The sequence below is a fragment of the Ursus arctos genome, unplaced genomic scaffold (assembly GCF_023065955.2).
Source record: "Ursus arctos isolate Adak ecotype North America unplaced genomic scaffold, UrsArc2.0 scaffold_9, whole genome shotgun sequence".
Taxonomy (NCBI): Eukaryota; Metazoa; Chordata; class Mammalia; order Carnivora; family Ursidae; genus Ursus; species Ursus arctos.
The window spans coordinates 578777-606509 of record NW_026623111.1 but is presented as its reverse complement, the minus strand read 5'-3'; the positions used below and the strand labels follow the sequence as shown (position 1 = coordinate 606509).

The window sequence follows — 27733 nt, the reverse complement described above, 5'->3', positions numbered from 1 at the left end:
CCTAAAAGGACAGTTATGTTGCCTATCCTCACTGCCACCTGAGAACATTCCAGCTCCCAGGAACAGGGTCTCCCAGGGCTGGCCTCAGTCCCTTTTCCATCACCCCATCATGTCACCCTTGGGGCCTGGCTAGCCCCCACCCTAGGGGAACCCTCATGACCCTCCTGCGGGTGACTCTGGGACTAAACATAGGTTGCTTACGGGGAGGGGGGGGTGGCGCTGGGAATCCCGCTTTAGCCACATCCGACCACCTCTGAGGGACCACCGGGCTCAGGGAAGTCCCTGCCAAGGCTTCTTGATGCTGACTTCTGGCCCCTGTGCTCTCTGCAGGATCAGGGGCCTTCCATCCAGGGCTGCACCTCCTCCTGGTCCCAGGAACCCAAGCATAAGGCCAGGTTTGCACAGAGAAACCCTCTGGGATCCCGGCCGCGGCCTCCTGAGACCCTGTGTGGGCCCAGAGCCCAAAGGCCGGCAGTTGTGCACCTGTAGTGCCTCCCCTTGCAGTGGCCCAGAAACATTTAAATGACCCCTGCCTGGGAGCTCTTGGAGGTGTGGGGTAGGTGTAAGTCACACACCGCTCCAGGGATGTGGGTGTGGGGCAGGTGCGGCCTCGCAGTTATGCCCCAGTGGGTGTGGAGCAGATGGGGCCTGGTGAATGCATGTGCATGGAAAGTGTGTAGATGGGTGCTTGTGTGGGTGTGCTGGTGTGAGGCAGGCACATGTGTAGAACAGGTGTGTGTGTGTATATGTCTGAGCGCGGGCGGGGGGGGGCAGGTCAGGTGGGGCCTGGTAGTTGTAGGGCAGGTGCGTGGCAGGTGCGGGGGCAGGGCAGGTGAGTGTGCGTGGCAGGTGCATGTGCGGGTGCAGGGCAGGTGCGTGTGTGTCTCTCTGTGTGTGCAGGGCAGGTGCGTGTGTGTGTATGTGCACGCGGGTGCGGGCCAGGGGGGCCTGGTGTGTGCGGGGCACGATCGTGTGCGGACTCAGGCAGGTGTGGGCAGGCGCGGCAGGCGGGAGAGCCTCGCTGCCCGGGCGGGGCGGGCGGGCGCGGCCTGCAGCCGCCCGCGTCGTGCTGCGCGGCGCTCGCGCCTGGAAACAGGAGACTGCTGGGCCGGAAGCCCCGCCCGCGCGCGCGCCGCCTGTCCCCGCCCGGTGGAGCGGCTGCTGGCGCGGCGCGGCGCGGCTCGGCACGGCGGCGCCCGGGCGCAGGCGAGCGGGCGGAGCAGCGGACGGCGCCCAGGCCGCCCCACGCGCCGGGCTCGCGGCGGAGCGCGCCGGACTCGTCGGGGCCCGCAGCCGCCCGCGCCTTTCAATGGGCAGCTCGCACTTGCTCAACAAGGGCCTGCCGCTCGGTAAGGCCGCGCGCGCGCATTTCCGGCCGCGGGGGCGGGGCGGCGGGCGGAGCGGGCGGGCGCGCGCGGGCCCCCGGCTTTGTGTGCGAGTGCGCGTGCGCGCCGGCATCCGCGCGCCGCCGGGGGCGGGGCCGGGGCGGGGCCGCGGGGCGCCGTGCGCGTGCGCGAGCCGCAGCGTGCAAGTGCGCGTGCGCCGGCGCCGCCGTCACGCCCGCCCCGCCCGCCCCGCCCGCCCGCCGCCGCCGCCGCCGCCCGCGCAGGTGACACAAAGGGGCGCCGCACTCGGCCCCCTGACCCCCAGTCCAGGCCCCGCCACACCCGCGGCGCGCCCCGGCGTCCAGACCCGGCGGACCCGCGGCTCCCTCCCGGGCCCAGCGCCCTGCCTCCCGGCCCGCGTGCACCCTGCGGGGGCCGGGCCGGCCTCCCGGCGGTCGCGTGGGCTCGCCCCGCCTGGGCCTCGGGGCCCTTTGCCGGCGTCCCCGCTCCCCCGGGCCTCGGCGCGCCGGCGTGCGGAGCCGCCGTGGGGGCCCAGCGTGGGCCGGGAGGACGCGGGCTGCGTGCGGGCCCGAGCCCCGCGTGCACGCCGGGCGCCTCCCGCACCGCTGCGCGTCGGACGGCCCCGCACCGCCGCCTGCATCGCCCGTGTCTCCAGCATGTGTTCACTTAGCACGGCCGGCCGGTGGGGGGGGCCGCCGCGGCCGGCAGCCTGGGGCACACGCATCCGCAGCTTGGCCACCTGCGCGCTCCCTGAGCTCGCCCGTGGCCCCCGGTCTGCTGCTCACAGGGCCGCTGTCCCCCCGTGTTCTGAAGGTTGTCGGAAAGCAGGACCCTGGCTGCCAGGACCACACGGGAGCCTGCGGCCGTGGGGCAGCAGGCCAGCGGGGGACACTTCAGGGTGGGTGCTGGCCTGCTGGCCGGCTCCGAGCTCCGGTGTCCGGGGCCATCTTGCAGTTCCTGGTCCACGTCCAGCCGCCCGGGGTGCGGCAGGGGAGGGGCCAGCCTGGGTGGGCCCCGGGGCCGCTGCCCCTCCCCCCCCCCCCCCCGTGCCATCCTAGCCTGGGGGCCCGGGCTCCCTGAGGCCCGTGCCAGCGAGAAGCTTGCAGCCACACCTGAGCCTACGAGTTGGAGGCTAGATCTTTCTCTGGCTGGGTGCCCTGCCCAGCCCTCTGCCCGCTGATGAGAAATGAGGGCACCACCTCTGGGCATGCCTGGGAGGACAGCCTTTAGGCTGGCAGCATCTTGGAGAAGCCCGGAACCTGGCCAGCAGCCAGACCCCGTTGTAGTGATCATTTTCCCCATGATCGTTTAGGACAGATTAACCTTCTGGTTGGGGGAGAGGGAAACAGTTTGCCATCCAGAGTGGGACGGGATCGGCTTGCTTCCGGTTGGTCTGAATCAAGTACTCAGCCCTGAAACCCTCACCAGCTCCCACCTCTTGAGGTGGCTGGAGAGTCAGGGTTTAAATGGGGAGGTGTTCACATCCCCTGTCCCACCTTTATTCCCTTTTCCAGGCCCCCCCCCTTCAAGAGCAGCGACTTCATTTGTGTAAAAACATACACAGCAGTCAGAGTGCTCAACAGCGGCTGGTCTCCAGCAGTGTGGGCACCTGGAGCCGTGCACACCCACCTGGGGGTCATCGCAGGCCATCCGTCTTGAGTGGGGCGGCACCCCCAAGGTTCTTGGAGGACTGATCAAAGAGGGCCAAAACACAGACCCAAGCCCATCCCTGGGGTATCCCAGCCAAGCCCCTGACCAGGGTCTGTCAGGTGCAGATGGTAGTGTGAGGCCATGTGGGATCATGAGTGAGCATCTGACAAGTGTTGGGGACAAGACTAGGAGATGGGACTGGGGACAGGGCCGGGCGGGGACAGGACTGGGGACAGGGCAGGGATGGGACTGGGGACAGGGGCGGGAACGGGACTGGGGACAGGGCCAGGGTAAGGGGCCAGTGCTTTCTGGCTGTGTGCGTGCTCACCATCATTGTCCTGCTCTCCCTGGACGTCAGTCTGGCCATGCCTGCTCTCTGGGGTTTGCCTTCTCTCTGCCCTCCAGGGCTTTGCCAAATTTGGCCATGGGGGTCATCTCTGGACCCAGGCTTTAGTCTCTTGCCCCTCCTTGCAGCCCCCAGTGGTGCCTGCCTTTCTTCTCACTTGGGTTTTGTCACTATCTTTGAGCACGTGGTTCAGTTTGGGCATCTCTACGGGGTCTTGTGAGGGACACGCACTTGGGGCTTCATCTGTGTGCCCTGTGCAAGCGGGTCCTGTCCAGCCTCCTTGGGGGTGTTTGGGCAGTTCCAGCCTCTTCTGGCTGGACGGGTTGCTGTCCCTGCTTCATCTGAGAAACGGACTCGTGGCTGGAGTGACCTGTCTAGCTCTGGTCCCTCCTCTCCTGGCTGCGTTTCGGGTTTCCCTTCTAGCCTCTTTGCTTCAGCTTGAGGACACATGGGGTGGGGGCCTGGGGGCACAGAGCTGCTGAGGTCCTGCTAAGTGTTCTGTGACGGCCCCTTTCTTGGGGCTCAGCCCTGAGAGCCCCATGCATTGGGAGGCTGGAGCCACCCCTGTCTGTACATCTGTATATGGGGTTTGGCTGTGGGGTGAGCTGTCAGATGTTTACCGGGGGAACCCCAGGGCAGAGATGAACACCTCTCTGTAGGAGAAGGGCCCATGGGGTTCAGAGGTGGGTCTGGCATTGGTGCCCCACCAGCCCGGTGCAAGCTGAGATTGGTGGGGGCTTCCTTTGGGCCAGCAGGCCACGAGCAGATGGCTGGGCCCATGACATGGCCTTTCTCTGCCACCAGCCTCTCACCTGCCCCCAGAGCATCCTGTGCCCTTGGTGTGGCCCAGTCTAAGTGGCTGGAGCGCAGCTTGCTGCCGGCCGCCCACGGCTCCTGGGCGTGGGGGACCCAGTCAGAGGCTTTTTATTCTGTGCCAACTGCCCTTCTAGAAGACTCCTGGTTTCCCTGCACTGGTGGCAGGAAGGAGGACCCATGGCAAGCTCTGGGGGAGGGGGTTGTGTCTGGCCTTGGCACCACCACCTGATGGGTACAGGGCAGTCCACGACACACTTGCCTCCAGTTCCCAAACGGGACTTCACATCCCACGTCACTACTGTGTCCAGAAGCTTAGCTGTGGATTGGCCCCCGGGCCTTGCATGGGCATGGGGCCCTCGCTTGTCGAGCCCCAGGATGTCCTGAGGGGGTGCGCCTCTGTTCTCCCGAGCCAGAGATCTCATGGACGTCTCGTCACGTGCCAGTGCCAGGGGGATGCTCTTCACGCTGAGTTGTTTCTGCCTGTGTCACCCGCAGGGTGGGGGGAGGGTCCTTTCTGTCCCTGCAGCCTGGCTGTAGACCGGGGCTGGGAGGATGGTGACGCCCTGAGAGGACTGGAACTAGAAGAAATCCCAGTGGGTCTGGCGGGCGGGGATGCTTTCTGGACCCTCCCGCGGCGTGGGCTCTGGCCTGTCAGGAGGCCTGCTCGGTGCCCCCAGTGCCCTGGCCAGGCCGCCTGTCTTAGGCTGTGGTGCTGTGCGCTGGTCTTCCTGAGTCTGTGGCGTCTGTGTAGTGTAGTGAGGCCTGGCCTCAGAGGACGCGTCCCCACGTGGGGTCTGCCCACGGCAGCTGTTGAATGTCACACGCAGAAGGGCAGGAAGGTGACTTTCCTTCAGCCACAGGTTCTCGTGCGTGGGATTCTGATGCATCGCAGAGCTAGCGGGACACGTGTGCACCCATGTAACAGCACGAGAGGAGCGTGGGGGAGTCTCGGTGACAGCAGTCTTATTCACGTGTGGGGGAGCGAGCGCCTTTCTGGTTCACAATGAGTTCAGGGGACAGCACGGTGCGTGCTGCTGACAGGATCAGTCCTGCTGGAGTCGATGTGGCCACGGTGCCCACAGCTGTGTACCACCCGATGGAGCACCGGGCCTTCTCTGTGCAGCCTCAGCTCCTGCCAGGCCCAGGCCCTCAGCCAGCAGACCGTGCCCTGGGCGGCGTGGCCAGCCCCGTCTGGCACCTCCGGACCAGGGCAGACCGATGCCTTCCTGCCCCCCAGCTGACCGTGCTGGGGGCCGGGCCAGAGGAGGACACGGGGTGGGGCGGTGAGGTGCTCTCCAGGTGGTCAGCAGCCCCTTCTTGGGAGGAGGTGTTCGGGAGGGTGTGACCGAAGGTGGTAAGCCGAAGCACCGCAAGGGGCCGGGTGTGCCCCGCCTGTGGGAAGCCTGTTGTGGCTGAGGGCCTGGCTTCACGGAGGTCAAGGGAAAGGCTGGCAGGGGACAGCCAGCCATGCTGAGGGTCTCAAGGGGGTGACAGGCCCTGGGTCTTGTTTCTGAAGCCCCTGGCTGTGGTGGGGAGGGGCGCGCTGTCCTGCTGGGAGCACATAGGACTGTGGGGGCTGCTCTGATGTTTGGGAGGCTCCGGGCCATGGCTACTGAGTCTGGGGCACGAGCAGGTGGGAGATGGCCTAGTTTCTGAGTCTGGAGAAGCAGCACGGAGCACTTTGGGAACGAATTCTGGGTGTTGAGTGTGGGATGCTTGTCAGAGTTGCAAGGGGAGGCGTGACCAGCCAGGGACGCGGAATCCCGAGGTCAGGCATGGCTGGGTTCTCGGGCACCCCCTCCACCGGGGTTCCCGCTGGCCTAGGTGCCAGGGAGCTGCTATGATTGGTCTGGGGAGGGCTGAGTGCCTCGGGTGTCCCTGGAGTGTGCCAGCTGCACCCCCAATCCCTCCCAGGACTGGGGCGGGGGGTAGAACAGGAGGGACGGCCTCCTGGTTAGCTGGGTGGGGCTGGACCCAGGAGAGCTCTGCCCAGACCCCCGTAGGTGGGGCCCTGGGGGCTGCGGTCCTTTCCCTTGCTGCACTGTCTTTAAGATGAACTTTCAGACCAGCTTTAGACTCACGGAAAGTGGTGAAGGCAGCACAGAGGTGTCTGCGTGCGCGCGTCCCCTGCAGGCAGCTCCGCCGTGGTGGACAGCGCAGCTTAAGTCCTGCTGCCTCCTCCAGCTGCCACCTGACCGGCACCCGTCCGTCCGACCTGGAGCTGTGCACACACGTTTGGGACAGCAGCCCGTGCTGGCGTTCGTCCACGCCTTTGCGAGGGGCTCATGTGTGTGGCGGCCAGCAGAGGTGTCTCCTGCAGCCCAGTGGGTCCTGCTTCTGCCCCGCACCCCCAGCTCCTGGCGAGGGCCTCCGGTGTCAGTAGCCGTGCTGACCACTGGGTCCCCTCCACCTTGCTGAGCTGCAGGGATGCAGGTGTGTGTGCTTGGTCACCACCCACGGCGGGCACCCAGCCCCCCCAGGGCCACCGCCTCCTGGCGCACAGCTCCTCATATAGGGAATGACGCGGATGTGTGTGTCGAGGTGGTCGTCAGAATCCACTCCCTCCCTCCATGCTTGCGGGGTCCCAAAGCCACGTGCCCCACACCTGCGAGGTGTGGACGTGGCTGCCCACAAGCCTCTCGTCTGGTGACGCTGTTAACAGCTCACATGTCCGTCCAGAGTGGGACATCAGAGTAGGGCGGGAAGTGCCAGGGAGGAACCCAAGGGAGCCTGGGAGTGTTGAGTACCGGGGAGGGCGGGCAGCAGCAGCCTGCAGCCAGTGTGGGGTGTCCACCCCGTGTCCCACCCTCCCAGACCCCCGGCCAGTTTCTGAGCCCCTGCCCTGACGCTCAGCCCCGTCCCTGCCTGAGGGGCTCTCGTACCTGCTGTCTGAGAGCAGGTGGCTCCCAGGAGCCTCGTGTTGGTCATCGTGGGCGGGCACCAGGGGGATGTGGGGTGGAGCAGAGGGACAGGCGCCCCCGGGATGTGTTGGACAGGATCCTGCACGCCTCCCTGGGGTCCGCCCTTCAGCTGTGCCCCTGTAAATGTGGGGCCATGCCCCTGAGGGCAGAGGGCGAGCAGAAGCCCTGGCCTCGCGTAGGTGCCCAGCAGGCATGTTTGGGGAGCTTAGGGCAGTGCTGGTGGTTTCGCCAGAAGCATCTGTACCATGTCACTAACTGTCTGTGAGGCGTTTTGCTGGAAAAGAGTAGGAATAACTGGAGACAGGTTTCCTTGACTGGGTGACAGTTGGATTTCGTTTCTCTGGGGGCAGAGCGCCCCTCCTGATGGTCTCGCCGCGGTGGGCCTCTGAGCTGCCACGGCCGTGGTTCCGGCGGCCTGTGACAGTGCCTGCAGCACAGCGCGGCTTGGGGGCTCGTGAGCCCGCAGCCCGGTGCCCTGTGCAGCACCTGCCGCTCCCCGGCGGGAGGAGGGGCCGCACACAGCCGGCGCTTTGCTGGGACCACCCAGACCTCCTTCTACAGTTGAGACGTGGTCAGATACTGTGCGTTTTGCAGGAACGTCTTTTTAGTTTTGCTTTTTTCAGTTTTTATTACGTTCTTTGTAATGAACGTCTTACTTTTTGTGATTTTATCTTTTATGGCAAAATTGTCTTACAGATAATTAGGTATGCGGTGCAAACGCTTGAGAAAAGATGCTTGCGGTGACAGAGGGCATGCGGCAGCTTACAGGTGGCCTGGTGGCCCTGGGACCCCCGACCCGCAGCCCTGTCCTCACCGCCCACCCTGCCTGCAGGAGCCGCCGTGTCTGCGTAGTGGCCGCCCCGTGTGTTCCCATCGTCCTTCGCCTGTGTCCGTGGGGCTCTCTGTGGTCATTCTGCGCCGTGAGGTCAGCTGAGGGGGCTTCTGTTTGGCATTTTCCAGGAACAAGGTGGAGTTTGGTGTTTGCACACTGTGGACGTCCCCCAGCACTAGCCCAGAAGCTGCTTGCAGTCACACGGTCTCATTCTGTCAAGCACAGTCGGGTGGGCGGTGGACTCCGTGTGTCACACCCTGCTCCTGGGCCTGGCTCAGCCTCCCCGGCCCTGGTAGATGCCGTCATGCTGTCTGTGGGGCCCCGGGCCAGGACGGACAAGAGACGGGTTCGTCTTTGTGTGTGTACAGCCTGGGCCTGAAGCCGCCATGTGTTTGCATGCTGGGTCCTGGGACCCTTGGCCTGACCCAGTCTGGTCTTTGACCCCCACGCCTGCTGGTGCTCCCCTGGGGGGCACACATCACTGCCCTGGTAAGGGAGCCTGGGACGCACCCCGGCCCTTTAGGCTGCTCGCGGGCTTCTGAACCTCGGTCAGCTGTTGGCAAAGCAAAGCTTCCTTTTGAAATCATTTCACAGAAAAGGTGAGCCGGGGGCACAGTGGAGCGCAGGGTGAGAGGCTCCGTGTGCCCGAGGGGTCTGGTTCTCCTTACTTCGGCTGCGCAGAGCCCCGGGCCCTTGGCGTGGAGCGAGTGTGCAGAGAAAAAGAAGGCTGCCATCTGCACACCCACCACTAGCCTGTGCCTTCTGCCGAGGGCCACGCCAGCCACGGAGGGCCCAGCTGGGCACTCTGGCTGCTTTCAGGCACGCCTGGTGCTTCCTTCTCTGGGTTGTAGAAGAAAAGAAAGCCTCGTGACCGCGTGGTTGGCGTGACCCCTTCCTAACTCCCCGCCACCTGCACACACTGAGTATGATTCCGTGGGGCCCTCCAGGCGGGAGGGCAGATGGGCTCACTGCCCTCGGCTCCGTGGAGGTGACCACCGTGGTCTTGCCCAGCATGCTGCCGCTGCCGTTTGTGGCTGTGCTCGGAGTAAGTGTGGGGCCAGCGGTGGGAAGTAGAGGAGCCTGGAGACGCGGCGGGGTAATTGGATTTGGGTTGCAGGTCTTGGGGTTCTGTGGCGCTCCCTCCCGCCTCCGCCTCATCACAGCCACGGGGTACGAGTCCGCCTGCAGCTGGAGCCCCCTCCCTCCCTCGCCGTCTGCAGGTGCCCGGCACCATGGGTTCCTCTGGGTGCTCGCCGCTCGGCGGGTGCAGGAAGCCTGAGGAGGCCGGGCCAGCCGGACCCAAGGGCTTTATCCAGCTGCCGTTGGTAGACACCTGACCTGAGGCCTGCGTCCTTGGGGTGGCCTGCGTCCTTGGCGGCCAGCTTGCTGCCCCTGGCCCAGACGCCTCACGCCCGGTGCTGGCTCCATGCTCATTTGTGAAGGTCAAGGTCGAGGGTGAGGCTTGTCTCCTGGCGGGGAGAGTGTCGGGCCAGCACAGCTGCGCCTCTGGCCTTCCGGGCCTTACCTGCCACCACCCCCTGCACCTGTAGAGGCCGGCGGATAGTCACTGAGGGTCCCTGAAGGTTCTCTGGGGCGTCACCCTGTCACAGAGCAGCCCCTCCCTCTTTATGAGGTGTGAGCGACTTCTCGTTTCCTAATTCATCCGGTATGTTCTTTATGGAACAAAGTTAAATCAAAGGTGGGTCTGTGATCTGCAGTTTCCCACGTTTTGTATTTTCTTGAGCTGTGTGTTGTGAAGCTACACGTTTGTGATGAAGAGAAGTTCACGTGTGTCAGGAGAGTTCAGGCCCTGGGCCTCGAGCCCCTTCCTGGCGCCCGTGCTTGACCTCAGAGCAGCACTGGGGTGGACCTGGCGGGGGGGGGGTGGACCTGGCGGGGGGGGGGGGGTCTGACCTGGGTGGAGATGTCACACTGCCGGGGGCCCACCAACCACCGCCCGTCTGCCCGTGAAGGACTCTTAGCTATGACTGGAGGGACAGGGAGAGAAGGGGCTCTGGTGCCCTCCACTGAGGGAGGGTCCACCCCCCATGGAAGGGGCAGCTCAGCCCCCAGTGGCACAGGACGGTGCCAGTTTGGCCAGGCCCGAGCTGGCCGGCAGTCACTGGCCAGCAACCGGCTATGGTGAGCTGCGGCGGGGGGTGGGGAGCCGGACCCTGTCATGGGCCGTTTGGCCCAGCCCGGGCAAGGGCCTCAGGGCACAGGGTCTCACGGAACTAAGGAGGAGCCACGGCTCTGTGCGGACCCCAGGCCATCTGCCAGGCTCTGGTCCTTGGGACCCCTTCCTCCCACGGTGTGGCTTCAGCGCCCTCTGACCAGGGGCCCGGTGTGGAACCCACCATGGGGACGGGAGCCTGTGAGCCATCCACTTCCTGGCAGAGAGCCAGTCATGAGGGCCCAGTGTGGGTGCTTGAAACCCGCAGAGGGAATCGGGAGAAGCAGTCAGACTGTTCCCGGCATGGGCCTGAGACTCCCAGCATGCACAGCTGCCCTCCTGCGCCCCTTTCACTGCACGTCCTGTCACGGGCCAGTCTGGGTCCTGCGTGGTTGAGCCCAGTCAGCAAAGGACTCAGCTGCCCGCGGGCTGGGTTCTAAAGCACATCCACACTCGGGTGGGGACAGAGGAGATCAGAAATCACGCCTGCAGAAACTGAAGTTGAGCACGGCCGTCTGACCTGGCCCAGGCTCACAGGTCAGGACAGCGGGACGCCTGCCCTTGGTGTGGACGTGGTGGTTGCAGCAGGGGTCTGCCCAGGTTCTGTGGGATGCGGGCCCGTCCTTGCTGGGACTCGTCTGCCCGGTTTCCCTGTGGCGGCAGTGGGGGTGGGGGGAGCGGGTGCATCCAGCCCCTACAGCCGTGCAGCTGCCCACCCATGTGGCTCTCCTGCTCAGTGCGGGGCCTCCCGAGGTGCACGCCACTGGCATTGTGGGTCAAGGTCAGTGTGATGCCTAGCCACGCCTCGGGGGCCAGCCCCAGTGTGGTGTCCTCATGCTGAGAGCAGGGTCAGGTGCTCAGGGTGGGCTCCTGAAATGCCCTCATCCTGTCGCTGACAGGTGTGTGTGACCCGTGCGCGTGCGTGTCCTCCGTGTCTCGTCAGGGGAGCTGTGCCTGAGTCGAGTGCCTCCCTGGGGTGTAGCCTGCAGGGACTGGCGGGGGCCTGTGTGTGGGTGTGGGAAAGTGGCATCTGTGTCCCATTCTGAATCTCCCCCCCCCCCCGGTGGCTTCATCAGAAGTCCACTCAGCCTGTGCTGTTGGCAGCGTGAGATACAAGTTTGCAGAACTGGCCACGGACCAGCACCCGGGGACCCGGCCTCACACTTTGTGGACACTGGAGGCACCCGGGTGGGGTTCCCGAGTACCTGGAGGGACGTTGGGGCCGGACCTTCAGAGGAAGCATCCCACTGCATCTGCATCCCGGCCATGCCCCGCCATCCGCTGCTCTGCTGGGGTTGGCCCCTGCTGGCCGGCAGCTCCCAGCCTGGCCGCTGCAGGCGTGGGGTCAGGGATGCAGGGAGAAGCTTCGCCTTTGTGCCCCTTCTGGCGTCTGTGAGTTCTAGTTGGCCCTGGATGGTATTTTAACGTGTCTCTTGTGTTTAATTTTTAGTCAGACTTTGACCCCGGCGCAGGCTTCAGTGGTCGCCCAGGATCAGGAACCTAGGAGCTTTGGTTCAAGACAATTAAAGACGTGGGATGAGGATCCAGTGACAGGACGCGGTTCTGCCTGGAGATTCTGAAGATAAAACGCTTTGAAAAATCGAATTCATGGTCGTGGAAGCCGAGCCCATATTAAGAAATGTCAGGTTGGTAGGGGCTCTTGGAGTGTGAAGCAGCTCGAAGCCGGGCCCTCCGCGACTGCCCAGAAGAGCCGCGCCTGCTCCCACGCGGCGGTCCTTCCGTTCAGTCCAGGCAGCTGTGCACCGGGAAGGGGCCGGCAGACTGCCGGGTCTTCCCACGGCATGTGCGGTGGGTCAGGACGGGGACGCTCCCCGCGGTGCGCCGGCCTCGGTGAGGCCCGCCAGGCAGCGGAGCACGGGGCCTCCTTGGGGGTCCCGCGTGGAGACCTGAGGTTGCAGGTGGGCCAGGCCACAGGTCGATGCTGGGTCTGCTCTGGTCGTCCTCCCATGAACTCTGTGCTGGGCTAGGGTGTTGCCACGGAAACCCCAGGCCTGATCCGGCGCCGGCTGTGTGGTCGGGAGGCCAGTGCATCCCTGGGGCAAGGGGGTCCTGGCGCCGCATCTCCCCGTGCGCTGCTCACCGGCTCACGGTGCGCTCTAGCGGGAGGTGCCCTCGCGCCTGGCGGGAGCTCCGGGCTACGTGCTGCAACCTGCCTCACGGCCTTGGAAGCTGCGGAGGGCGGAGAGCTCCGCTCACGGGCGTCACATCAGTCTGTGGTTGTTGGGAACTAAAGCTGCGGGATGCCGAGAGTAGGCGTTTTCCAGTTCACTTGAACGTAACGACATTAGCGCATTCCGTGCAAGCAAATAACACTTTTGCATGAAATATCGCCATTCTCCAAGTAAAGTTGGAGACAGGAGGCGCTGTCCACACGCGTGCGCAGGAGACAGCGCGTGTCTGCCTGGCAGCGGATCACCCGTCACCCCGCAGGGGCGGGAAACACGCTGCTCGCCAAGGGACTGAGGGAAGCGACGGAGAAGGGGCTTTGGCCTCGCAGACCCCGCACCGAGCCGCCGGCTGGGGCTGCCGGGTCTTTGCCGCTCACGTGGCAGTGGGTGAGCTGTGCGCCCGTGGGGTGGCTACTAGTAGGCTCTGGGCCACAGGCAGCCAGTTGTCCCCACCCCGGTTCTCACCCTGTGCCAGAGTGCTGCCCACACGCTGGTCGGGTGGGTCTTTGTGAGGCTGTGGGTCTGGGTGGCGTGGACGCGGCCATGGGCGGCTCAGCAGCTGCCACTCTTGTCACCTGGGAGGCCGTCGTGTGTCCTCTTGGCCCAGGATGAGGCATAGTTAACCTTCCGTGTGGAAGGAGCTTTCAGTAATTCTTCATCTTCTCGTCCCGGGAAGGTCAGGGGTTCTGGCTCTGTCTGGTGTTTGAACCCTTCCCTGCCTCTGCACTGTTTCTTCCCTGCAAACCTTCGAATGAGAGGGTGCTGGGCACTGGAGGACGGTCCCGTCAGGGTTTCTGGGTGGCCACGCTGCAGCCATGGGCAGAAAAGGAATAGCGGGTGTTGTGGGTGTGTCGTGAAGCCAGTGACCACGGCCCCTCCGCGCGTGTCTGCAGCCCTGAGTCCTGTGGGGGTGATGCCGGTCGCCTGGGGTCCCGGTTCGCTCGGGGGTCGGTGAGCTGTAGCAAACACCACTTTGCTTTTCGCAGAGGTTTTTTTGCTCAGGTTTGACAAAATCCAGACGCGTGGACACTGAGGGTTCTCAGGGCCTGCCTGCATCAGGCCGGAGGTGGTGGGGGGTCAGGTGTAATGAGGTCTCCGCTGGGACCACCGCCGGAGTTGAGCATGTGCTCCTGTCTCTGCAGGCGTCCGACCCCCGATCATGAACGGGCCCATGCATCCCAGGCCCCTGGTGGCGCTGCTTGACGGCCGGGACTGTACGGTGGAGATGCCCATCCTGAAGGACGTGGCTACCGTGGCCTTCTGTGACGCGCAGTCCACACAGGAGATCCACGAGAAGGTAACTGGGGGGTGCTCGAGGGAGTGAGGAGGGCAGGCAGGTCTCTCAGGTGTGTGCCTCCGTGGCTCCCACGCCACCAAGACCTGCGGTATTGTCACCCCCCCCCGCCGGACGTGGACACAGGGCTATTCCGTGGCTGCTTGAGCCACTGCCATTGTAACCCAGTGTTCCCAGAACCTGGAGCCAGGGGCCATGGATGTGGCTGACAGCAGTGGGGGCCGATGAGCTACACGATCCTGGTCCCACGTCGGTCACCCAGGTCGTCCCGGGCTGGTGGTCAAGCACTTAGGCCTGGGGCGTCTGCTGTTCTGGAACGGTGCTGACCGGCCCTGGGTCTGGGTCTGGGTCCTGGCGACAGGATGCAGCTGTGCCCTCACTCTGCCCACCGTCCATCCTGTTAACTACCGCGTCAGGCCTTGAACGGGGATGCCTGTGACCCTGTGCCACTGTAGCCATGGGTGCCTGGCAGGAGCAACGGACGGTCCTACGGAGGGGAAGGTCCTGTCGGCCGAGCCTCAGGTCATCCCCAGCACTCGTTTCCTGCTGCGTGTCCATCACAGGACCGAGTCCATGGGCAGAGAGAGAAGACTGAGCTCGCGGCCTCACGAAGAGCTGAACTACGGGAGCGGCTTCGGGGAAAGTCTAGAAGACCCAGAGGGTCCCGACGCCGCGGGACAGGACGGGTCAGGAGGGTGGGGGTCCGGGGCTGCAACCGAGGGCCGGGTGCTGCTCACAGAAACCTCAGGACCCGGTGGGGTGGGGTGGGGGGGGGCGCGGGAACACCGTGACGAGGTGTCGCAAGCCAGCAGGCGCCCCTCCTGGAGGAGGCACGTGCCATGACACACCCGCCAGTGGCACTCCTGGTGTTGTGCCAGAGAGGCGAAGCCCACGTGTCCGCCGAATCCTGCTGTTGAGCGTGGAGCAGCCGCGCTCCTGCTATGGGAAGCGGGAAGAACCTGGCGGCCTTTGGCGGTGGTGCGGGGGTGCCCAGGGTCTCCTGGGCCGTGGAAAGGGGCGACGGCCGCGTTGACGTGTGCAGCACGTGGCTAGCGCTCAGGGGCACAGTGCTGGGTGCGCTGGCTCATCTCTGCAGCGCGCTGTGCGCTTGGGCTCCTCTCGGTCACGAGGTCACGGGACGGAGACCGAGTTGCCGGGGTTCCACGGGAAGCGCGAGGCAAGGGGCTGCTCGAGGTGGCTCGGCTAGAGCCACCGCTGTGTGCACGGCACACGTGCAGGAATGGTGGACAGACTGGCTGCAGAGCTGGGGAGGGCAGCTCTTGCAACTTTCTGTGAATTTTAAAATTTTAGTTTCAAACTAAAAAGATATTTGAAAAAACCAACATGGGGCATGAAAGAGACGTACAGGTAGAAATGTCAAAAAATCATGAACGATATTGAAACAAGTTCTGTCAATAAATTTGAAAACTAAGATAAAACGGATGTTTTCCTTTAAGATTGTAACTTATCAAAACGTTCTCAAGTTAGCATGCAACCCAGATAAGCGAGTCAGACCCGTGGGGAGGGGCCGGGACAGCCCCAGCGCGCGGGCGACTCTGCCCCACGCCAGTGCCCGGACGGCGCCCTCGGGCCTCTACGGGAAGCCGCGGCCTCGCCTGTAGGGAGAATGGGTGAGTGCGTGGAAAAGCTGCTCTGAGTGTTGCTCTGGAGGGAGAGACAGCGTGAGGATGCGGCCAGTTAGAGCTCTCGCGAAACCTGATGGAGCATCGCGTCGTGAGCCGGCGGCACGGAAAGGTGCCGTTCGAGAACTTGAAGGCGCTCCTGGAAATTAAACATGCGGGTGGAACATTTAAATTTTAATAGAAAACGTGGAAGACACAGTCAAGGGGAACCTGGGAGAAAGATGGAAGTGAGGAGAGCCTTGTGCACCCAGCAGCTCCACGCCTGGCGCGTCTGTGCAGCCGCGGGCCTCAGGGAGCACCCATGTCCTGGGCAAACGCACTTCCTTTCCCAGGCCTTGCTGCCGGTGTGGCCAAGTGACTGAGTCCGACCAGGAAGAGCCAACAGGCTTTGTGCGCAGAGCCACCTTCTGTCTTTCTGCGGGAAACCAAACGTGATGGTTGGAGCCTGTGCAGCCACCTGGAATGTAAGGGGAACTGTTTGGGAATGGCCGAGCAACAAGACTCTGGAGCCTGCTGGAGCTGACACAGGGCCCCGGGCCACCTATCTGCAGACTTCGGCGTGGAGGGAAACGACACATCAGCGTGGATCAGGGATTTCTGCCCCTTCGTAACTAGCGGTGCCGCAGGTGCTCAGTGTTAAAGAGGACAGACCGAGCCGTTCTCAGCACAGCGTGATGATGAAACCTTCCAGAGCTCCGCGGAGACTCTCGCTCTCCCAGCGTGAAGCCAGGACAAGTGTCAGGGCCACAGGACGCTCTGCTGTGGAAGGAGCACATTCCCCCAGTGCGGGGGTGGGGGTTGTTACCTACAGAGACAAGGATCAGACCAGTCCCTTGCCAGCTGCTTGAAAGCTTCTGGGGAAAACAGCTTCCAACCAGCGCTGCGTGTCCGACCAAACGCAGGGGAAGGCGTGTGCTCTCTACTCTCCTAGAAGGCTCCCGGAAGACCGACAGCCACAAAGGAAGGGGCACTCATGAGAAGGGGCCCATGGGGCGGGAGGGTGCTGTCTGCTGGCCTGGAGCAGGGGGTCCCCTGGGGGCCCGTCTGGGAAAGCGGGACACCTGTAGCCGTGGGACAGTAAGGCAGCACTCTGGGGACACGCCAGGGAAGACCACAAGGAAACAGGAAAAGCATCCGTGAGGTGCCCAGTCCTGGGAGGGAGGTGCTCAAGCTGTGAGAAGTGAGGGGAGCGTCCAGGCAAGTGCAGAAACAGGCTTGGAAGCGAGCGAAGGGTGGTGGAGGGCAGCAAGAGGGCCACAGCGACTCTGGGCAGAGAGTCAGGCTGTTCCAGTGCCCATGAGTGGATGGGACAGACGCCCCGGGGAAGGGGAGAGGATGTGGAAGTGAGCCCTGGCCCGGCCGCACGAGCACACGCGTCGCAGCAGAAGCATTGGGGGAGTTTGTGGAGGGGACGTGCTTCCTGCCTGAGGTCAGGACAGAAGTGAGGCACGTGGGCAGAAAACGGTGGTCTGATGAGGAGGCAATCAGAAACAAGTGGCAAAAGAAAGCACACGTGAGAGGTGGGTGGACGTTGGCGGTACCTGCAGCAGTCGGAGGCTTGATGGCGGATACTCAGACTTCCATTAACGGGAGACAGATCTCAGCAGAAGGTGGGTGACGTGCTTGGGCAAAATCAGAGTGACCACTGGGAAGCATAACACTGTCCCCCCCGAGGGGCTCCCGCACCCCAGGCCGCAGCCTGGCCCCTGCCGCACCGGGGGCTTGAGACGCCGCTCCTGCGCCACGGTGGACATGGCCACGCTGCTTCGTTGGTGCTTTGGCATCCTCCGGCCTACACGGGTTGTTTGTCATGGGAAACGTCTGGGACCACAGAGAAGCGTGTTGGAGGCACCATGCCACACTTTCTGAGCTGAAGCCAACAAAATGACCCAGGAAGCAAGTAAAGTCTGCAGAAGTCACACAAAGCTTGTGAATCGTGCCTCTGTGTGTGAGGGATGCGAGCACGGCCCCCACCTCTGGCACGGGGTGGTGGGCCTGGCTAGGGCCCACCAGCAGGCGCTCTTCTGGCTTTCCTCTGCGTGCTGCCCGATGAGTTCCCCTCAGGCCTGCTGCCATGGGGAGCACCCAGGGGCCTGCGCTCTGAGTTCATTCTGCAAGGTGGGCCCCACGGGACCCTGTGCCGGGGTTAAGGACACAGGTCACAAGCCTGGTCACACAGCTGGTGGAGGGCGATGTGAGTGGGCTCTGCTGGTTTCCAGCTCTCAGAGACAGACTGGGCCCTGGGGATTCCTGCTGACTTCCTCCCTGGGAGGGCCGTGTGATACCTGGGGGTATTCCAGCCACTTGGCCGTCATGACCGGGAACGTGAGGAACCTGCAGGGAGAGTGGGCCTAGGGCCTGGATGGAGCAGTGCAGTGGGGTTTCCCCCTGCAGCTGAGCGGGGCCCCCCCCGGCCCAGGGTCAGCGGTGGGCGGCCTCGGAGCGGGCTGCGGTCCCTCTCTGAGAAGTCTTCTCTAGGTACCACATAATTAAAAATAGCTCAGCAGAAAAAGGACTAGGACATGGAAAAGTAATTTATCAAGAAATGTGTGTGGTGGGCAAGTCACCCTCAGAAACTCAAATTAAGGTGAAAATCACAGATGCCAGTTTGTGTCCATCACAGGTAGCGTTCTAAACTCTGGACTGCCCGGCCTTGTGCAGCTGGTGCTGGCGAGTAGTCCTACCGCCAGGGTGCAGTGGCGGTGGTTCCCAGAGCCTTACGGAGGGTTCTCCAACTGACCCGCTAGTTTCCACCCTAAGGACTCATCTCAAGGAGAGCATGGATTTTTACCGCGGCACAGCCAACAGCGGAAGCAGCCCAGACGCCCCAGCGGTAGGGAATGTCCAGACAAGTCGTGGATGGTCCGTGTTGGGGTGTGGCAGGGGACAGTGAAAGTCAGGGTTCGGACTTGTTTCCTGCTGTGGTTCAGCGCTCAAGATGTAAAGAAGGCTGCCGCCTGCTCACGTACCACCAGCCTGCGCTGGGAGGCTCCCCCTCCCTGCCTGGCCACAGCTGAGCCGCCTCTGCACCGTCATCTCAGGAAGAGGCCCGCACGTGTCCAGCTGTCCAGGCCAGAGACGCAGGCTCCCCTCCGGAGCTCTCCCCTCCACAGTCCCCCTATCCTTGAGTCCAGGGCTGCTGCTCCCAACGCTGCTTGGATGCGCCTTTCTGTTCCCAGTGCATGGCTATGTCTGCCCACTCTCCCCACACTGCTGTGGCCACCCGCCTCTCCAGTCCATGCAGCTCGGCACAGGGTGGCCAGAGGGCTCCTCCTGGGGTCTTGTCAGCCAAGGTCTGCGCTCTCCCCTCCATCCCAGGACCTGCCCTCCCCCCCATGCACTCTGGGTCCTCACCCCACCCACACCAGGTCCAGTCCAGTACCAGGAGTCCAGGGACTGAGATTCCTAGGATTTTCAGTGCAGGAACTGGAGCAGGGGCCAACAGCACCCGGCCATTCCCTTAATGTCCAGGCCCACCAGCACTCCCAGGACGAGGGACCCAGGCCCCCTCTGCCCTGCTATTCAGCTGTCTCTCCCTTGGCCCATTTTGTGTGGTCCCCTAAGGGTACATGCTCCTGGCCACATTGGCCATTGGAAGGGGAACGGAGGTCACGCCACCTCAGGGGGAGCTGTCCGTATTTTGGGTTGCCATCTGTCCGTAGAGGCTCGGCTCTCGTAGAGAAGGGGATGAGAGGGGCAGCGAGCAGCCTCACTGTAGGCCCTGCGCCCCCCACGAGACACCTGTTCCAGGCCACCCACCACATCAGCCGGGGGGAGGGGGTAGTCCCCGTCAGCTCACGCAGGGTGCCTGTGGGCCAGCACCCTGCACGCAGCCCGTCGGAGGCCTCCCTCGCCATCCAGCGACCCGGAGTCCGCACAGGAAGCTCAGTATGGAAGAGGTGGCAGACCCCGCCTTACAGGCTCCCCATGGCCAGAGTACGTCACCGAAGGGGGCGTGTGCTTGACTGTAAGGCCCGCTGTTGTGTCCTGCTAGGAAAGAATGAGGCCGGTCCCTGAACTAGGACAAGTCACGCATGACATCCTGGGCCCCCTGCCCTTGGACGGGGAGACTGAACACTGCAGGACCTCGGCCAGTGCCTGGCTGTTGTCAGAGGTGTCCTGGGAGGATCATGGCAGCCCTTTAAGGCAGTGCTCTCGGCCCTGGGGTGCGGGCCTGCTTGACCTCCTGGACCTGGGACAAGACCCCCAGAAGCCAGGCGCACCCCCTTGCAGAACCAGGCATTCCCCCCCCCCCAGCCTGGCTGTGAGACATACCTGGGGGCTTCGGTGGTCAGGAGACGCCAAGGTGGGGGTGCCGTGCATGCTAGGACCAATGCTGCTGCAGCAGCGTGGGGCGGGGTCTGCACGGGCCTCGCCCTGCGTGGGGTTTGGCGTGGTCTGCAACCCCCCCCCCCCCCCCCCCCCCCGCTCCCGCCTGCGTGGGGCGTGGTTTACACCCGCCTGGCCCGGTGTTGGGCGTGGGGCATGGTCTGCGCGCGCACACACACACACACACACACACACACACACACACACACACACTCCTCCCCCAGCCCTGCGTGGGGCTTGGCGTGGTCAGCACGCAGCTGACCCGGCGTGGGGCGTGGTCTGCGTGGGTCCCGCCCGTGCCATCCTCTAAAGGGCTTGTCCTCAGCATGTACCCGCCCCACTGGTGGAGAGCTCCCGCTCCGGGTCCTGTGGGGCGGGGCCGTGGGTGGAGCCCCAACTTTGGGGAGGGTCGTTCCCGTGGGCGGTTTTGCAAACAGAGTAGCGCCTCAGCGCGTTCATCCAAACCCTGGGGGGGACAGGACACCGATCTGCTCATGGGGCTTCACGCACGACGACCCAGGCCACACAGAGACGCGTGGACACCGTCAGGGCAGGCGTCCAGGGCTGTCGTGGAGGGCGCGCCCGCGTGTGGGAGCCGCAGGGGAGCACGTGGGGAGGGGACCCGAGGCCGGCCCTTTCCGCGGCGGGTCGCCCTCGCGGGACGCCGTGTGCGCTTGAACTGGGGCTGTCACTGTCGGCAGCGTGTGTCCGCGTGGCCCTCGCGGGGTTGCGGGTCTGGGATGCCCTGCGTCTGTTTTACTGTCTGGTGCTCACAGGGAAGATGAGCCCACGACCTACCCCCCTGGGCGTTCCCTCCGGGGCGGGACCCCTCGGCTGCTGGGGGAGTCGGAGCCCAGAGCCGGCAGGGTCCCCCTGCAGTCAGGCCCGATGTCACAGCAGGCGCCCCGCCCTGGGAAGGCCACGGTGCCGCGCACGCGGGGGAGGAGTTCCGTCACCCCCGCCCCGGCTTGGGCGTCTGGGCCGGTTTGGGGCAGCAGGCGGCGGGCAGGCAGCCAGGCTCAGGGCCCCGCGGGGCTGGCCTCTGACCGGGTGTGCCCTCTCCCCGGGCAGGTGCTGAACGAGGCGGTGGGGGCGCTGATGTACCACACCATCACGCTGACCAGGGAGGACCTGGAGAAGTTCAAAGCCCTCCGCATCATCGTGAGGATCGGCAGCGGTTTCGACAACATCGACATCAAGTCGGCTGGGGACTTAGGTAGGGCACGCGGTTCTTCCCTTGGCGCCTCTGTCTTTGCTGGGCCCTGTCTCATCGCGTTGGGTCTCGGAGGTGGGTTTTGCTTTCACCAGGAGTTCCCTCGCAGCCCTTGCTCGGTGGGAGGTGACTTGTAAGCCCACTTCCGGGTGCGGGGCCCCCGCCAGTTCCCTGGTCAACGTGGCTCCCCCAGAAAGCCTTGCAGGGGCCGAGGCCTGGTGAGGCGAGCGCGTGGCCAGCGGGGCCCACAGCTGCGGGTGGTGCCCGCGGTGCCTGGTTTTGCCCGTCCTTTGCCCCAGGATGCAGCTGAAGGACCCGAGTCAGAACGGCCTGGCGTTTGTGCCTACCGGACACTCAGTCTGGTCTGCTGTGTGTGCGCCCACCTGCCCACCACCAGCTCACGTGGCGGAGCCCTCGGTCCTGCTCTCAGCCGTCCCTGGGCGGCATCCCCAGTAAGGCGCCTGCCCCAGTGTGGGACCACGGCCTGCGTGCTTTCTGCCCCCGGGGCTCCTGGGGGCCTTTGTCCCCGTGCACCGAGTCTGCCCTGTTTTGTGATGTCACAGGCTGGGGTTCTTTTCCTCCACCAGGGACAGACCTGGGCAGGTGGGGACTCAGAAGTCCCAGGACCTGGTCTGCCCTCTCCGCCAGCAGTTTTGTCCGAAAATCCAGGGGACGGTGTAGCCTTGTCCTCCTGCTTCCCGCCTGCTCTTGTGGTGGGCTGAGTTTTTCTGGAGGGGAGTAGAGGATCCGCCCTGGGCCCTCTCATGGAGCCCTGTTGGTGTGTTGGGCATTGTCCTGGCATTTGGAATAGCTCAAGGAGCCACACGGCCGCGTCTGGCCAGCAGGTGCCCCCCACTTCAGCAGGGAGGTGACCAGTCCCCAGGCAGAGCAAAGAGATGGCAGGGCAGGACAGGACAGAACGAGGGTGGAAGGGCCAGGCTTGGGAGAGGCGCGCAGAAATGCAGAAGGGCTGTGTCCGCCTCTGGGCCACGAGGCCCTGGAGAGGCGTTGGCTCCCAGTGCTAACCAGCCCGTGTGTGCACAGGACTGGCCACCAAAGCTCAGCATAGAGGAGAAGCCTGGACCAGCTCATTCTCCAGGGCTGCTAAGGGGTTGTTGGGGCCATGGGAGCTGGGAGGACAGGGGGCCACCCTGTCCAAAGCCAGGTCCCAACTGGCCTGGGAGCCAAGGAAGGCAGGAGTGGGGGGGGCCTGTGTGGGTGTGAGTGGCTGTGGAGCGGCTCCGAATGCTGACCTGCACGTGTTCCTGGGGCAGACAGGGGTCAGCCCAGCCTGTGCAGAGCCTCTCAGCCCCACGCAGGCCCTGGGTGGGGGGGACCCGTCCAGTAGCACAGCCAAGCCCCGGCCTCACGGTCAGTGACCCCTTCCTGGAAGATCAGGTGGCCAGCGGTCCAGGAAGGGCAGACCAGGTATTAGCATTTGCCCAGGTAACCTCTCCTGCGTCCTGTCATGTCTACTTGCTGGACCTACAGGCTTCTCCTCCACGTGGCCTGGGGCGTTAGCTGCGTGTGTGTCGTGGGTCCAGCCTTTCACGGGGGTCACGCCGGGACTGGCCTTGGTGACCACCCCTTGTGTCTTGCGTTTCCCAGGCATTGCTGTCTGCAACGTGCCGGCGGCGTCTGTCGAGGAGACCGCCGACTCCACCATGTGCCACATCCTCAACCTGTACCGCAGGACCACGTGGCTGCACCAGGCGCTGCGGGAGGGCACGCGGGTCCAGAGCGTCGAGCAGATCCGGGAAGTAGCATCCGGAGCCGCCAGGATCCGTGGGGAGACCTTGGGCATCATAGGGCTGGGTGAGTTCAGCTCTGTCCTCCCCCTCTCAGGGGCTCAGCAGACCATGAGGCCGGGGCTGGGCCGTGCTGCCGGACGGGTCCCCCCACCCAGGGCTGCATGGGGCTGAGGGCTCCGCACAGGCTGGGCTGACCCCTGTCTGCCCAGGAATGCTGGGTGTGCGTCACACACAGACATGAGACCGGTGCCCCCGGTCCCGTGCCTCTGCGCACAGCCGTCCACGCTCACGGCACTCAGACACGCTCACCCTGCCTCCCCCCGCCCCCACCCCATGGCTGAGGGGACATGGCCTTCGGGTGAGGGCCCGGTGGCCCTTAGCCCTCACCGGCTATGTGGGCAGCTGTCCTGGGTCGGTCACATCCCCCTTCTCTGCCTTGTTTGTGGCCCATCTCTGTCTCTGAACCTGGGCTCCATCCACCTGCTTGGCCCGGGCTGGCCGGGGCGGGAGCTCCCTGCCGGCCCCCGTGTCATGCTGCTTCCCAAACTTCCCCTCGGTTAGGCCCTGTGCCCGCCCCTCCCCTAGGGGCTCCGCCGCAGAGGCAGCGCTTGGGCCGCGTGAGGGAGACCTGACGGGCACGCCTGCGTTAGTGTGAGACCCCTCTGGCCTCCACCCTCCGAGGTGCAGGGGCCTCTGCTCTGACGTGGCAGCCCACACCCCTGCACTCCCTGGGGAGCGCCTCCAGCCCCCGCTCTCCTCTCTGAGTCCCTGTCCACCGCACAGCCGGGCGGGCGTCCTCGGGCCGACGGGGCTTCATGCCCCACGGTGTCATCCCTGGGCACACGAGGACGCCGGCCGTGCGGGGGCCGCTCAGTCCGTGGCCATGGTGACGCCGAGTCTCGCCCCGCCAGGTCGCGTGGGGCAGGCGGTGGCGCTCCGGGCCAAGGCCTTCGGTTTCAACGTGCTCTTCTATGACCCGTACCTGTCAGACGGCACCGAGCGGGCGCTGGGGCTGCAGCGGGTCAGCACTCTGCAGGACCTGCTGTTCCACAGCGACTGCGTGACGCTGCACTGCGGCCTCAACGAGCACAACCACCACCTCATCAACGACTTCACCGTCAAGCAGGTGTGCCCCTGGGCGGGGCCTGGGCCGGGGCGATGGGCGGGGCCTGGGGGTCCGGGGGGCCCGACTGGCCTGCCCCCACCTCCCGGGCTCAGCGGCTGGGGAGCCGTCCGCACGGACGGGCCCATGTTCTGAGTCGTGCGGAGGGTCCTGGCATCCCCACGACCACGGCAGACGCCGTGCCCCGGGTCTCAGGTTTCGCCATGTCGCCCCGGCTTCCGGGGGAGTGCTGACCGCTGCCGGGAGCATGGCACAGCCGCTGTGGGGCACCGCCCTGGGTCAGGCGCCAGGCCTTCGGATGGGTGTGTGTGGGCGTGCCCGGGTGCACACGCGCGGGCGTGGGTACGTGTGTGTGCATGGACTTACGGGTTGGGGTGTGCTTGCATGCTGTCCGCCCCAGGGCCCTGCCGTCCCGTGGCGGACGAGGCACCCGGGGCTCCTCTCTGTCTGCCGTCTGGGTTTGGGCTGGGTTTGGGCTGGGTTTGGGGTGGGCACAGGTGTGGCCCCGGGGTGCTGGCCCCAAGACCAGGTGTGGACGGGAGAGCTGACCAAGGAGGAGCTGCCCTGAGCACAGCCGGCCGCCTGAGCCCCGCGGCGGGGCGACTGAGTTGGTCTCCAGGCATCTGTCACCTCAGTGCAGGCGGGAGCCCCTGTGACCACGAAGCCTGGAGGGGGGCGCCTTCAGGGCAGCTCTGAGGGCATTTAGCAAAAGGAAACGAAGCTCACGGGGCTCTCTGGCAGGGCCGCGGCACCAAAGACCCTGTCTCAGGGGCTTGTGTCTGTCACTGTGGGCCACACCATGCCCTAGACGCGCCGTATCCGTTCCAGGCACCCCCATGCGTTCTGGGGGCCGGCCAGGAGACCCCACGACCCAGCCTGCACCTCACTGCCAGGAGCGGGAGGAGGCAGGCTGTGTGTTGGCGCGTTCGCTCCGGCCAGGGGTCCTCAGGGTGGGGTGGGGTCGGAGCACACACACCCCCGAGCCCTTGTCCCACCTGGGTGCGGAGAGGCCAAGGACAGCGTCCCGCCGCCGCAGGCCCCTGTCTCCTCCGCGTCCCTGCTGGGCTTGGCCCCTGGGTGTCGGGGGCGGCAGATGAAGAGGTCACTATGTTGACGCCCTCTCGGCACTGTGTTTGTGTCCCCCCAGATGCGACAAGGCGCCTTCCTGGTGAACACGGCCCGGGGCGGCTTGGTGGACGAGAAGGCCCTGGCCCAGGCCCTGAAGGAGGGGCGGATCCGGGGCGCTGCCCTCGACGTGCACGAGTCGGAGCCCTTCAGGTGCCTCCTGGCAGCGCCCTGGGTGATTCCTGGGCGCCGCCTCTCCCACACCGGGCCGTGCCCCCAGCTCACACCCCACATTGACCCCTAGCAGGCATGGGGCCGGGCCCGATGCCCACTGGCAGTCTCCAGGCCCCATCCCTGGGCTTCGTGTCCAGCCTGAGATCCTGCTCAGGCAGGCCTGCCCCCAGGGCCCAGCCAGGTCTCCGTGGGCAGGGGGTAGGGGGCTCGGACCTGCGCTTCATGTGGAGTGCCTATGTGGTCACATCTGTAGAGACCCTACATCCGAGAAGCCCATCTGGGGCAGCAGCCAGCCCCTGACGGTGCGTCAGCCCTGTTGTCTGTGAGCCTGTCGCTGTGGGGACTAGCGCCCTCACCTGCAGGGAGGGCTGGGGCCGCGTACCGCCAGCTGAGACTCCTCCCTGCTGCTGTCAGGAGCCCAGGGCCAGGTTTGACCAGCCTAGGGTCTCCTGGTCTGGCGCGGGGGTGGGGTGTGGTTCCAGGCAGGGTCAGACACCCTCCACCCTACCCTGACCTGCTCTGTGCCATCTGTAGCTTTAGCCAGGGCCCGCTGAAGGACGCACCCAACCTGATCTGCACCCCCCACGCGGCCTGGTACAGCGAGCAGGCGTCCATCGAGATGCGGGAGGAGGCAGCCCGGGAAATCCGGAGAGCCATCACAGGTGAGGGTGGCTGGCGGGACCTGAGCCTCCTCCCGAGGCCGCACTGCTGGGCGGCCAAGCTGGCGGGGGCCACACCGTGCCATCCCCCTGATGTGGAGGTCAGCCCCCGGCTCCTGCAGTGCTACTCCCCACTTGGCCCTTGGTCCCGCTCGTGCGTCGCGCTCAGGATGCCTGCTGATGGTCACCTGTGGGGATTCACATGTGTGCTTCCTCACCCCACGTTTAAAAGCCTGGCTGTGCTTGTACACTGGGCTGGGCCTTTGCTGCTCCCCGAAATCCATCGGCCTGGCAGATGTGGGGGCCACTAGGGAGCTGAGGGCACTGCTCGGGCCTGGGGGGGGGGGTCTCTGAGCTGCAAGGTGACCACGTCCACACATAAGGGGAGGAGAGCAAGAGGGAGGGAGGCCCAGCTGTGGGGACCCTGCAGCTCGTGCCCGCCGCTGCTGTGCCCCACTGGGTTCCTGGGCGCAGCCGCGTGACATGGCACTGCCTTTCCTCTCTCTGCTGCACCTGCCAGGCCGCATCCCCGACAGCCTGAAGAACTGTGTCAACAAGGACCACCTGACCGCCGCCACCCACTGGGCTAGCATGGACCCAGCCGTCGTGCACCCTGAGCTCAACGGGGCCGCCTACAGGTGAGCGGGTAGGGGCGGGTGCACTTCGTGATGACTGCAGGCAGGGCAGGGTCCCGGGCGGGGGGCGGGGGGCGGCCAGGCCTGGAGGTGCATGCCGCGTGTGGGCCACATCAGACCTGAGGGTGAAGGGGGCCAAGCGAGGAGTTGGGGCCGGGTTGGGGTCCCGCCAGGCAGGGCCTCTGGGAGCAGCTCCCAGCTGTCCTGGGCCTGAGCTGTGGCCACGGGAGGGACCCTGCCAGCCTCACAAGCCGTCTCCTCCCAGCAGGTACCCACCGGGCGTGGTGGGCGTGGCCCCCAGCGGCATCCCGACTGCCGTCGAAGGCATTGTCCCCAGCGCCATGTCCCTGTCCCACGGCCTGCCCCCCGTGTCCCACCCACCCCACGCCCCTTCTCCCGGCCAAACCGTCAAGCCCGAGGCAGATAGAGACCACGCGAGTGACCAGTTGTAGCCCGGGCGGAGCTCGACGGCCTCGGCGGGCGGGCGGCCGGCGCCCCCGGACAGGCGTGTGCAGAGGCGGCGCCTGTGGGTGGCCACGGCGCTCCAGAGACTGTCCAGGCGCCGGGCAGGCGGGAGGTGGCGCCGGCCTCCCCACGTCAGCTGTAGTTGCCCTGTCCCGAGGGCCAGCCGCTGTCCTGTGTCCTTTGCGTCCTCGTTAAGCAGAGTTAGTAGTTAATTCTATCATGAATGTTCTTGTCCGTGTGCCGTCTGTAGACCACCAAGGATTTGTTTGCTTAGCTGTCGGCAGAGAGGGCCCCGAGGGAGCGCGCGGCAGGTCGGCCTCAGACTGCATCCCTCGAGTGTCGGAGCGCGCCCCAAACGAGGCAGTTGGCAAACTTCTCAGGACAACGAATCCTTCCCGTTTTTCTTTCTACGCCACACAGTGCATTGTTTTTTCTACCTGCTTGTCTTATTTTTAGAATAATTTAGAAAAACAAAACAAAGGCTGTTTTTCCTAATTTTGGCATGAATCCCCTTGTTCCAAACGAAGACGGCATCGCAAAGTGGCTCCAAGAGAAGAGGAGTGCGCCTGGCCCACCGCGCGCTCTGGCCGCCGGCGTCTGTCCTGGGGACGTGAGGGCGCAGCGTCCCGGCCTGCGCGGGTGCCGTCCTGCTGATGTGGTAGGCTAGCAATATTTTGGTTAAAATCATGTTTGTGACTGTAACCATTTGTATGAATTATTTTAAAGAAATAAAAATCCCAGAAAGAGCCGGAAGGCCCAGTGTCTATTTTAGTGGCTTTGCCTGGTGGGGACTGTGGCGGGTCTCAGTCCTGGCTGCAGCGGGCAGCCCTGGGGAACCCCGGCGGGCAGTGGTCCTTGGAGGGGGCAGGGTCCAGGCTCAGAAGCTGCTGCTGAGGGGCAGTGGGCAGTGAGGGTGCAGGTGTGAGCGATGGCATTTGCCAGGACGAGGCCCCCCCCTCCCGAGTGCGCCTCCCTTGGGCCAGCCTGGGGCCTGACGAGAGCAGACGCTGCCCGCCCTGCAGATGGAAGGTCCGGAAGGTCCGGAAGGC

General features: G+C 65.0%; 1 protein-coding gene across 5 annotated transcripts; it reads left to right on the top strand.

The window, feature by feature from the left end:
* Window positions 1-1147: 1147 nt before the first annotated feature.
* CTBP1 (C-terminal binding protein 1) lies at window positions 1148-27428 on the top strand. Of its 5 annotated transcripts, none has more exons than XM_048211857.2 (10): window positions 1229-1349; window positions 11535-11730; window positions 13416-13570; window positions 20611-20755; window positions 22361-22567; window positions 23415-23629; window positions 24774-24904; window positions 25460-25587; window positions 26105-26222; window positions 26485-27428. In XM_048211857.2, exons 2-10 carry the CDS (start codon window positions 11724-11726, stop codon window positions 26669-26671), a joined length of 1293 nt encoding a protein of 430 aa, XP_048067814.1. In that variant the 5' UTR covers window positions 1229-1349; window positions 11535-11723; the 3' UTR covers window positions 26672-27428. The 5 variants fall into 5 exon arrangements, with proteins under 5 accessions (XP_048067812.1, XP_048067811.1, XP_048067814.1 ...); XM_048211856.2 differs by lacking the exon at window positions 1229-1349 and adding an exon at window positions 1589-1609; XM_048211855.2 differs by lacking the exon at window positions 11535-11730 and having other exon boundaries at window positions 1148-1349; window positions 26488-27428.
* Window positions 27429-27733: the final 305 nt, after the last annotated feature.